The sequence below is a fragment of the Rhinopithecus bieti genome, unplaced genomic scaffold (genome assembly GCF_001698545.2).
Source record: "Rhinopithecus bieti isolate Rb0 unplaced genomic scaffold, ASM169854v2 scaffold_10347, whole genome shotgun sequence".
Classification (NCBI taxonomy): Eukaryota; Metazoa; Chordata; class Mammalia; order Primates; family Cercopithecidae; genus Rhinopithecus; species Rhinopithecus bieti.
The window spans coordinates 2,861,427-2,874,137 of NW_016806836.1; the positions used below are offsets into that span (position 1 = coordinate 2,861,427).

At 42.9% G+C, this 12,711-nt stretch overlaps 1 protein-coding gene across 1 annotated transcript in view; it reads right to left on the bottom strand.

Moving 5' to 3' along the window:
• Positions 1–750: 750 nt before the first annotated feature.
• The window catches only part of STK4 (serine/threonine kinase 4), a 107,105-nt gene continuing 95,144 nt past the window's right edge, over positions 751–12,711 (bottom strand). The window contains exon 11 of the mRNA XM_017877987.1: positions 751–5,704. Coding sequence (XP_017733476.1) covers positions 5,546–5,704 — 159 coding nt within the window. The 3' untranslated portion in view covers positions 751–5,545. The remainder of the gene's footprint in view (positions 5,705–12,711) is intronic.

Below are 12,711 nucleotides of genomic sequence, written 5' to 3' on the forward strand. Positions count from 1 at the left end.
CACAGAATAACATGACAGTTATTCACACAGACTGTGGAACTATTCTATTAAATACTGTATAGCAGTTTGACTCAAGAGAACTACACTTACTTTTCAATGTAACTCTATTCCCTCTCTGCTGTGGGGTCAAATTTTAAGACTGAAAAAAAAAACCCAGGGTCGGGCTGGAGAACTATTCCTGGATAAGAACGGGCCATAACAGGGCAGGAACCTGCTGCTCCACCTCTGAATGCTGGGCCACGTCTGGCCTGGCTTCATGCAGCAGGTGGGAATGAAGGATTCCAAGGTGATCGACATCTCACACTAGAGGCTTTACACAGGCGGGTTCTTCTGTCCAGGATGCCTTCTCCCCCTCACTTCCTACTCTTTATTAACCTAGCCATCTCTTCTTCATTTTTAAAGTTTCAAGGTATATTGTCTCCTCTAGAAGAGTTTCCTTGGACATCCCCACAGAACCGTCACTCCCTCTTCTGTGTATCCACAGGCCCTGTAACTTCTTCTACCATGGTATGTTCAATGTTGTGTGTTTTTGTGCTTGGTTAACTCCCCAAATGCTCTGCAAGAACTGTGTCTGGTTCATCTTTATATTCCTGACAAGTGGCTCAGTACCCTGACACACAACAGAAGCCCAACAAAAGTTTACCTACCTCTCTCCCCAGCTTTGGATCTTAGAATAAACACACCAGAGTCGATGTCACAAAGATTGTTCACAGCACCATTATCCAGGCTATATATGGAGGTTCTCATTAATAAGGGTTTGTGGTCCAAAGGACAGTTTATTTAAAACAAAGGTGATGAGGTATAGGAAGAAGAAAGGAAGGAGAACAACAATTCTAACATAAAAACACAGGAAGCATCTCAAACTTAAAAAAAAAAGGAGTGGGGACAATGGAGGAAGCTACGTCTCATACTTATACAAACTGCTGACCTCAATTGATTACTTACATCCAAACCTTACAAAATAGCATTTCAAGTCAGCACTTAAGCCAGTGTTATTAGATTTTCTTACAAAAAGTTAAAGCTACAAACTTCACATTTTAAACTGTACATAGCAACAGCATTTAAGCTTTTTTTTTTTTTCCAAGTTGGTCCGAGTGCAAGCTGGTAAAAGAATTTTTTTCCAAACACAAACAAGAACATGTATTCCAAAGACAATGAATATAATACTGATGAAAACATAAACATAGTGCTTAATAAAAGATGGGGTGAGGTGGAGATGTAGATTGGGCAGGAACAAATTTCTAGTAAATAAGGAGCTGCAATCTTTAGAGGCAACATGGTATGCCAGAAAGGACACTGGAATAAGAATCAGAAGACCTGGATTTGAATCCTGGCTCTGCCATATTCTAGCCACATGACCTTAAGCAATAGACTTTACCTCTCCGAGCCTCAATTTTCACATCTGTAAAATGAGGATAATAATACCTATATCTCCCAGCACTATTAAGTTTCTGTAGATATAGGGCTATTCAGATTATCTACTTCTTCTTTTTTTTTTTTTGAGACAGGGTCTCATTCTATCATGCAGGCTGGAGTGCAGTGGTGAGACCATGGCTCACTGCAGCCTCGACCTCCCTGGGCTCAGGTGATCCTCCCACCTCAGCCTCCTGACCAGCTGGGACTACCAGTGTGTGCCACCGAGCCCAACTAATTTTTTTTTTTTTTGTAGAGATGGGATTTTGCCATGTTGCTCAGGCTGGTATCTATTTCTTCTTGAATGAATTTTGGTACTTTTTATTTTTCAAGGAATTTGTCTATTTTGTTGAAGTTGTTAAATTTATTAGCAAAAAATTATTCATAATATTCTATTGGCTTTTTAATACCCATAGGATGTATCATGATGTCACTTCTCTCATTCCTGATATTGAAAAGACTTACTGAGTTTTAAATGGTATAAATTTCTGGCATCTGGCAGGTGCTAAATGTTTCCTGGATCGATATCTATAGTCTCAAGGAGTTAAGGCTACAATTCTCAAGTTGCTTCAGATGACTGGCTCTATTTATCAATACGTCTATTGATCCACTCATCCACTCATCCATGCATCCTCCCACCCTTCCTCTTCCCCGTCAAACATTCATCCATCCAATTGGTGGCTAGGGGAAAAGGACAAAAAAGAAAAAAAAAAAGGAAATTCAAAATTTCTGCTTCAAAATTACTGATGGAGCAATTAAGATATTCTTAAAGAATTCTGAGATTTTTGGCCGGGCACGGCGGCTCATGCCTGTAATCCCAGCACTTTGGGAGGCCAAGGCAGGTGGATCACAAGGTCAGGAGTTCAAGACCCACCTGGCTAATATAGTGAAACCCCGTCTCTACTAAAAATACAAAAATTAGCCAGGCGTGATGGAGCAGCGCCTGTAGTCCCAGCTACTTGGGAGGCTGAGGCAGGAGAATTGCTTGAACCCGGGAGACGGAGGTTGCAGTGAGCTGAGATGGCACCATTGCACTCCAGCCTGGGCGACAGAGCAAGACTCCATGCCAAAAAAAGAAAAAAAAAAAAAAAAAAAAAAAAAAAAAAAGGATTCTGAAATTTTTTTTTTTTTTTAAGACAGAATCAGGTCATTGTTCTTGAAAGCAGAGGACAAACGAGGACCTCAAATTTCCCTGGAAGCTCGAGTTGCAAATGCTCAAGCAATGACTGAAGCCCAAGGCTCAAGGAAAGCAAGCTGATATATCTTAAATTTAGTATTTAACAACAACAACAACAAACTAGGACTTGCTCCTTTGCCTTTCTGTCACTAGAAAACAAATATACCTTGTCAGGAAATTTCTCTGATCCAAAACAAATTGACTTCTGGCCAAAAGGCTCCATCAAGCTGGTAAGCAATAGACTTTGTTGGATCAGCAAGCGGGGTGCACACATGCCTGAAACAAAACAAACTCCAGATCAAAGTTCATGACCCAAGAATGGTTATGGGGAAACTGAACTTTCTTTTATTTGGATCTAGCTTAGGAAGGGAGAAAATGGGCTTTCTCCTCCTGTCTGGCCAAGTGCAAAGTTCTTTGTTTAAAAAAGAAAGAGAGGCCAGGAGCGGTGGCTCATGCCTATAATCCCAGCACTGTGGGAGGCCAAGGCGGGTGGATTACCTGAGGTCAGGAGCCTGACTGACATGGTGAAACCCCATCTCTACTACAAATACAAAAAAAAAAAAATCTAGGCATGGTGACAAATGCTGTAATCCCAGCTACTCAGGAGGCTGAGGCAGGAGAATTGCTTGAACCCAGGAGGCGGAGGTTACAGTGAGCCGAGATCGTGCCATTGTTCTCCAGCCTGGGTGACAAGAGTGAAAATCCGTCTCAAAAAATAAAAAGAGAACAGAGAGAGAGAGAGACAGAACTATTAATTCGCACAGCAAATGGTGCAGGGGTATGCATCGTGGATGCTTTGGTTTTTAAGACTTACTTGGCTATCAGACTTAACTAATTCAGCTGTCTTTCCAACCTAAAAATGCCAGTTAGAGTTAGTCTATGCAAGAAAAGGTGGTCACTTTATTTTAAATAGGCTTGGGACTCTCCTTTTTTGTGTAAATATTGCTCCCCTATAGTGATGCTATGAGTCCTGATTCTATCATTTACTAGCTGCATGACCTTGGGAAGGAATCACTCTCTGAACTTATTTCTTCATCTACAAAATGGAGATAAAGTAGTTAAGTCATAGGGTTATCATGAAGTTTAGAGCCTACCCAGCTCAGTGCCTGATATATAATAGGTGCTCAACAAATGGTAGCTGCCATTTATTATTCCAGCAAGATCCTCAAATTGTCCTCTGTTTTCAGTATCTGCCACATAGCTATTTCAGTGGCCAAGCCCTGAAGACTAACAACTGCCTCTTGCATTTTTTAAAAACTTGCTTTAATTGCAAATAACAGAACCTGGCCACAGAAGAGGGACATTCCCTGCCTTTCCATTGATTCCCAGGTTTCAGGAGCAAAAGCAATTATGGAGTCAAATTACAGTATCCTGAGGTGCAAGCCAGTCATGGCTCCCCATCTGAGGGAAAGAGGTAAAGTTGCAGGAAGATGGCTCTATGCTGTCTTTTGCAAAGCCCTCTGATCTGCTTTAGGCCCGAAACCTGCCTCCATGGGTGCTTGTCTGCTATATCTGGCAGATGTTGCGGAGCTCAAGGACTTGCTGAAACTGAATGATCTGGCTCATCTAGGCAATTTTTTACAGCCAGATCATTCCTACTGAAGAGACAAGGCAAAAGCAAGTTTCTGTCAGCAAGGTTCCCTGGAATAATTAACCAAGACTGACACAGGTCTCTTCCCCCAAAGAAGGGGCTGCATGGTTCGGTGGCCTGGGAGTGAGGACCCTGAATTCTAGTCCGAGCTTTTATGCTAACTTGCTTTGTGATTTTTGCCATTCCCCTCTACACCTCAGTTTTGTGATCATCCGTACAAGAGGGTCAGACCAGATGATCTCTATAGTCCCTTCCAGCTCTAACATTCTGTGTGTTCAGGTTGAGCCTCCTGGAGAACAAATCTTAGTCTAATATTCATTTATCCTTTCCAGGCTGCTTAGCAGTGAAAGAGAAAAGAAAACAGTCACATATTTGAATGTGAGTCACAAAAGCAATCCCTTCTACCCCTGTGTGTAAGGAATGTGGAGCAAAATGCCACGTGTATGATTTTTACATGAACAATGAGAGCTTTGAAAATGCTTTTCCTTTATGGACTGAACACAGCCCTGTGTTTGCTGAGAGTTCCTGGTAGACCTATCCCCTCAGTGGATCATGTCTCCTCTTAAGGCACTGGGCAGTTTCTGTGCTGTGACTTTAGGCAGTTGAGAGAGTGGAGATGGATGAAAGGCATTGAAAGAGCAAAGGCCAATTTGCAGAGGGTACCAGGCTTCTCCTGGGACTCAAAGAGTAAACACAAACTCTCAAAGGTTTCCCTTGGACATCACCAATAGCTCCAGAAGCCAGTGATGACCACACAAGGCTGAAACCATGGTAAAAGAACCGTCCCAAACCTAATTTTTAAATGCAGCCCTGCAAAGTGGGAGGTTGGCTCCTGGGATTCAGTGACCCCCTAACAGCCTCCCGGTGTCCTCTGCCCTCATGTTCCACAGTACCATAATCTTACAGAAGAGGCAAACTGTTTAAAACTGTACCTGTACAGAGATGCCACCACACTGAGTGGGGAATCTATTTATAATTTATATATATATATATGCATATTTATATATATTTTAAAAGTCTTCCAGAAAGAACAATTGAAAGCTATTGGGAGAAGAAAAACAGACAATGCAAAACTTTCCCAGCTATCACTCAACTAGGAGTCTCTGTTCCTGGGGTTTAAAACTCTGAGTTAAAAGCGCCAATATAAATCCTTTGAAATAATATACCTGACCAATGTACATACACACATCAAGATGGCACGCTGGCTGTCAAGAGAGCCCTTCCCACTGGCGCACATTCCTGAGTTCACAAAGGTGCTGTGGAGAGACGACAGAGTAGAAGTGCTGGCTAACAAATGTGAGGCAAGCCATCCAGAATTCACCCAAAGCCTGGGTGGAGCTGGGGCCCTCACAGCCTGGCCTTGCTCAAAAGTTTTGTTGCCGTCTCTTCTTAGCCTCAATGGCATCCAGGATGGGCTGCCGCTTGGACTGGTACTTCTGCCGGATCTCTTCAATCTCCTGCTCCATCATGGGGTCCAGGGCCAAGAGCCTCTTCTGAAGGTCCTCCACTGTCCAACTCTTAAGCTAGAAGAGAAGTGGAAAGTATAGTCACGACAAAGCTTACATCGGTGGCAGAACAGTGGAGAACCCCAGCCCTCCCAGGCACCCAGAGGGAAAGGAGACAGGAGGAAGACACTGTGGTCAGATCACAGGTTGGGTGGTGGTGGTTGGAAAGTCACAATTCATTCCAAAGAAAGGCATACCTTGAAGCTTGTCTGAGATAATGTATCCCCGGCAGAGTTCTAAGTGCTAACCGCTTTGATTTAATGTGCCTTGACCAAGAACTTAGTGAATAATACTCTTACTTCCCCTATCTTTTAAATTAATTAAATATAGATTCACTGTTACAGCATTAACGGTAACTTGCTGTATGTGAAATAATGGTTGCCTCCCCGTTTTTGTTCTGTCCACAAGATGAGCATCTATCTGGACAGCACCTTTCCCACTTTCAGGATACACCATGGAAGATAGATGCTGACGAGGCGCAGATGCCATCCCCTAACCTTGCCTTCCCACACCCCCAATGTCTTGGCACTGCCATATTATCATCACCAGCATTTACTTGAGGCTACTATATGCCAGGTAACAATCTAAGCCCCTTGGGAATACAGATGCAACCCCTGGCAGGGATTGGGGGTAAGGGTGGGTAGTTGGAAAAACCTCAAATTCCTGAGATTAATTTCTATCATCTAGAGGGAAAAAAGGAGCTGATATATAAATTAATAATAATGGCTGGCATTTAGTGCTTTGTATGCATCAGACACTGAGTGCTTTACATATATGGATTCTTTTAATCCTCACAGCAACCCATGCTACGAGGACATTATTATCCAAATGTTACAGATGAACAGCCCAAGGAGGAGGGCAGCTAAGTAACCTGCCCAATGTCTCCCAACTAGTAAGTGGCAGAGTCCAGACTCAAATCTGGCCAGGCGCGGTGGCTCAAGCCTGTAATCCCAGCACTTTGGGAGGCCGAGACGGGTGGATCACGAGGTCAGGAGATCGAGACCATGCTGGCTACCACGGTGAAACCCCGTCTCTGCTAAAAAAATACAAAAAACTAGCCGGGCGAGGTGGCAAGTGCCTATAGTCCCAGCTACTCGGGAGGCTGAGGCAGGAGAATGGCGTAAACCTGGGAAGCGGAGCTTGCAGTGAGCTGAGATCCGGCCACTACACTCCAGCCTGGGCGACAGAGCGAGACTTCGTCTCAATAAAATAAAAAAAAAAAAAAAAAAAGAACTCAAATCCAGGCAGCGTGGCTCTAGAGTCCATGCTCTTAACCAGTGTTGCAGAAGAGCCGACTAGCAAAGCACAGGTTTTAGAACTAACTCAACCTTTGTTTAAAACATGGTTCTGCCTGTTGCAGATGCCATGAGACTCTGTCAAGTTACCAATCTCTCCAGGCCTTCCCCATCTACAGAAGTGGGACGGCAGTGCCTCATCACATGTATTATAAGAAATGAAATCACGGCTGTAAGGTTCTCAGCACAGTACCTGGTGCACTGTGTGTGTAAAGACAGCAATGGGTGTTACAAGCCTCTCTCTTCATAAAAGCCCAGGGGTGCACCAGTGTTCAACCTGTGTCTGCAGCTGTGGGGCAAGGGGTTCTGCTGCCATGTGTGTGGAGTGTTCAATGATTCCAAGCCGGGCCAGTCTTGGCTGTCAGGGGTGGGAATGAATGCTGACATTATCCACAGTGGGTGGTGATACTTTATTCTGTGTGCTCACAACCAGTTTAATAGGTACAGTGTTTCAAGAACTCAAAGTCTTACAAGAGGTCTGTTGTGCCCACATTTAGAAAATCATGATCCTTGGCCCCTTCCTGAGGTCTCCACAGGAAAGTAGTATAGGAGCTGGGTGAAGGGCCCTCTGTCTGTCTACCCTTCCTTGAGTGGGTGGAGTGAGAGCAAGTGTGAAGTGCTACAGTGGCCTCCCTAGAAATGGCCTGTCACCACGGGAATTTTCCTTGGCCTGCTTCAGGGAGGGTGTCTGAGAAGTGAGAAAACCCTAATAGTTCAAGACGAAAGGTTCTTTGTAATGTGAGTATGGAAGACTTGAGAGTGTGGGTAAATGCTGGAAAGTTGGGCTGAAAAAAAAAATGCATCTTTCCAGCCTGTGGTTTTATACTACCTTAGAGGTTGGTGTTCTTGGCCCAAGGACACCCCGAATAGCAATGCTTGCCTAATCTTTGGCATTTTCAATTCCTTCTGCAAAGAGAGAATTCCCCAAGCCTAATACTGAATGTAACTGGTAGTTAAGAATGTAATCCTTGGGATCACAGGTCCTAAATCCACACTGGCTATGTAACCTTAAACAGTAATTTCACGTCCGGAGCCTCGGTTTCCCCCTTTGGAAAACAGACAATACTAGTTCGTTCCTCTACCCTGGGGCTGTACTAAGACTTACATGAGACAATGGTCTGATGGTCTTAGCTCTGAACTTCATATGGTATGTGTTGGGCAGATAAATATTCCATAAGTGGAAGTTATCACTGTTGTTATTTTTGCTATTCTTATTCATATATTATTGTTGTATATATGATTGGTCTCTAATTAACCTTAAATAAAGAAGCTGTTTCTGTAACCTCTAATTCAAGCTAGAATCAAATGTGAAAAAGAAAATATTCTACTCTATTCTGTGCTAATGCCTAAGGGCTGGTACATAATACCTGTTAACTTACGTACAGTTTAACAAAATATTTTTCACCCATCTATTTATAAATACTCATTGAACACCTACTATGGGTCAGGTGCTGTTCGAGGCACATAGGTTACTCTAGTGAAAACAAACAAACAAAAATCAGAGCCCTTGTGAAGCTTACATTTTAGTGAAGCGAGGAAAATAGCAATAAACACAGTAAATTAGTAAATTATTATCATACTAGAACGTGCTCTGGAAAAAAAGAAAATAAAAAATAGCGTGAAAGAAGGGGAGCTGGGAATTAGGAGGGTAGACTTGCTTTTCATCTAGCCACTAGGATGAAGAGTAAATTGCAAAATGAAGAAATGTACGTTAGTGGAGCTGCACTGACTTTGCAACTTGTTCTGCAACTTTGGGCAAGCCCCTTCTCCTCCTTAGACCTTAATTTCCCCATTTGTAAGAGAGGGCTAACTAGATGATCTCAGAAGTCTTTCCAGACTCAATGTTTCTCAGTGTATGACCTATGGATCACCTGTATCAGAATCACTTGCGAAAAATACAGATTCCTGAGCCACAACCCAAAGCTACTTAATCAGACTCCCTGGGAGGGGAAGCACAGGATTTTACATTTGGAAGAAGCTACTCACACTAGGCATGGTGGCTCATGCCTGAATCCCAGCACTCTCAGAGACTTAGGTGGGAGGACTGCTTGAGCCCAGGAACTCCAGACCAGCCTGGGCAACATAGTGAGATCCCATCTCTATGGGGGAAAAAAAATTAGCCAGGTGTAGTGGTGCACACCTATAGTCCCAGCTACTTAGGAGGCTGAGATGGGAGGATTGCTTGAGCCCACTCCGAGGCTGCAGTGAGCTGTGACTGAGCTGCTGCACTCCAGTCTGGGCAACAGAGCAAGACCTTGTCTCAAAAATAAATAGATAACAATAAAAATAAACAAAAATAAAGAAGCTATACAGGTATTTCTTATAAATCCTCAAGTTTGATAAACATGATTCTGTATCTTCCTTATTTTTCTGTTAGTAAAATTCTCAGAAAGTATTGCTGCCTGTCTCTGGTCTAAACCTTCTCCTAGGTTTCCGATTTCCAGGCAGCTTTGTTGCCCTTGATTCTAATCTGGGGGCGACAAGTACCCTTGCTTTATCTCAGCCACCTTCAGACTAATTTATGGCTGTCCTAAGAACTCTGGGGCTTAAGTTACATCTGACCTATTAGAACACAGCCAGCCAGGCACTGCTGATGACTCAGTCATATCATCCAGATATGGATTTTTCCAAAAAACAAGTTCAGACAATAGTTTCATGGCGCCAAGTGTAACCTTCCTGGTCCTTGGTGGCATAAATATATTTCAAATGGATATCTTGCAGTAAAATAACTGTGGTGCTACAGTTTTGCTACAGCCAGAATCTTGAAGCAGCAAATTCTCAATCCAGCCAGAAGTCTTTCCAGACTCAATGTTTCTCAGTGTATGACCTATGGATCACCTGTATCAGAATCATTTGCTAAAAATACAGATTCCTGAGCCCCAACCCAAAAACAGCTCAAGCAGCTGGATATTTCAGTCCCTGATTATCTCGTGAAAATCTGTGATATGGTTTGGCTGTGTCCCCACCCAAATCTCATCTTGAATTATAGCTCCCACAATTCCAACATGTTATGGGAGGGACCCGGTGGGAGGTAATTAAATAGCATGGTCAGGTCTTTCCCATGCTATTCTAATGATAGTAAGTCTGATGAGATCTGATAGTTGTCTTTTTTTTTTTTTTTTTTTTTTTTTTCGAGACGGAGTCTGGCTGGGTCCCCCAGGCGAGTGCAGTCGCAAGATCTCGGCTCACTACAACCTCTGCCTCCTGGGTTCAAGTGATTCTCCTGCCCCAGCCTCCCAAGTAGCTGGGATTACAGGCGCCTGCAACTGCGCCCGGCTAATTTTTGTATTTTTAAGAGAGAGGGTTTCGCCATGTTGGCCAGGCTGGTCTCAAACTCCTGACCTCAGGTGATCTGCCCACCTCAGCCTCCCAAAGTGCTGGGATTACAGGTGTGAGCCACCGCGCTAATAGAATCTGCAGCTTAACACATCCAAAGCAAAACTCTTGAGTCACATCCCTTCCTCATCACAAAATCTTGTCTCCTTACTCCCCAGTCTTCCCCATCTCAGGAGTGGTATCACCATCCTTCCATTTGCTCAAAATCATCCCCGATCCTTCCTTTTCCCTCACCCCCGCCTCCTGCCTTTAGCAGTCCTATCAATTTTGTCCCTGAAACATTGGTATAACTCAAACCCAACCACTTTTTTCCACCTCCATCTACCTTGGTCCAGGCTATCATCATCTCACAGCAACAAACATAATCAAAAATACAGAAATGAATCTAATCACATCAGCCTTAAGTTTCTTTCCTATTGCACTGAGAATAAAATCCAACTCATCAGTGGCTATAAGGGCCTCATATGGCTGGCCCCTGCCTCCCCTCCGACTTTATAACCTATTACTCTCTCCTTTGCTCAGGACCCTACAGCTACACTTTATTTTAGATCCTCAAACAGGCCATACTTTTTCCAGCCTCGGTGGCCTACAGAGTTAATGAATCTTCTGCCTGCATGGTTCAGGCCCTGTTCTTCCTTATCCTACAGGTTTTAGTTTAGATGTCAACTCCTCAGAAGATGCAGGCAAGCCTTTTCTTACCATCTGATCTAGAAAGGCTGCCTCCTCTCCACTATCCTCTATCTCAGCCTCTTGTTTTCTTCAAAACAATCATGTACCTTGTAATTATTTTTATTTATTTTATTTTACTTGTCTCTCTTACTAGGATGTAAGTTCTGTAAGGGATTGACCTTGTCTTGTTTACTACGCTAAACACAATACTGGTTGAAGAAATGAATAAATTATCCTTCATTTCTAGTCAAATAAGAACAAAAGCCACTGAAATGAATGAAGCCAGCTTATACAGGGCGTCATCATGTGCAGCAAGGTTCTGGATGGGTGCTGAGAAGAGTCAGTGTAGAATGAGAAGTGAGTTCTGCCCTCAAGGAGCTTTTAAACTAAAAGTAATTCCCCTCAACATTCTTTTGAAATCAAAGGAAATCTCTGTTCACTTAAAGAAAATGGCTGTGTTTTGTACTGTCTGATAAGAAGCAGGGCTCCAGTCCCGGCTCAGTTATCTCTAAAGGCATGTCCATTTAAACTGTTTATTCAAACAAAAAGAACTTCTGTTATAAGAAATACACTTCGGAAGAATGAGATCATCAAAAGAATAAGAGACAGGATCCCGCTGGACAAGACAAAGTAAAGGCCAGCTCTACAGCCACAGACTTGCTACTGAAGGTGGGTTTTGCTGAAGAGATCAGACCAAGTACAAGGATTTCTGAGTCTCTTTCTGGGAGAGATCACAATGGAAGAAAAAACTAAAATAAGCCTCTTTAATCATGGTTATTTAGAAATTCCTTGCCATAATAAGGGTAAGCAACACATCAGGCTTGGGTAAAGGAAGAAGACGGGCTCTGAGCCTGACAGTACTAATGTCTTATGGGCACTCACACACTCACTATTATCTAACACCTAGACTTCCCTCCCATCACCTTTACCCAGTGTAATGAGGTCTGATGTCTGCCAAAGGATGTCTGAACATGTAAAAGCAACAACATTTGTGCTGATGAGATTTCTCTTAAAATATGTGATCTTTGGAAATGTGTTGTATCTTAAAGTAGACATATTTTTAAAGTTCAGCCTCACTCTGTTAGCAGGATACAAATGCTGTCTTACTGTTGGATTCTACACATAGATATGGAAGAAGTATGTTAATTACTTCACTATTTGCATCTGTTAGGTGCTGAACTCAGCATTTTATCTGCACTATTTTATTTAATCCATCTGTAAGGTAGGTATCATCATTATCCTCCTTTTAGAGATGAGGTTCACTGAGGATAAGAGTGGGAAAATAATTTAACCGAAGTAATACAAGGAATTAGGAGAGACAACAAGCAATTGGAAGAAACCTGAAGAGTTTCTGGAAATGGGGGTGTGTTTGTGAAAAATGTGGAAGACTGGAAGAATTATGAATTTAGCTGACATCAGATACATCAGATGGCCCTCACATTCAGAAATGCCACTAGTGGTAATGGATGACTTTAGGCAAGTTACTTGTCCTCTCTGAGATTCCGTTTTCTCATCTGTGAAAATGGGTATGCTGTCTACTGTGCTCCTTTTGTTCACATAGAAATGCCAAGTACCTACTACACACATGGTGCTGCTGCAGGTGCTGAATATGATTCAAATCAAAGCAACCAACTTCACTGGCAGCTACACTAGGCCAGGAACACTGCTGGGCAACATGAATATAAAGGGCAATATACCTGTCAGAGAAGCAGCTCAGGTTAGGGG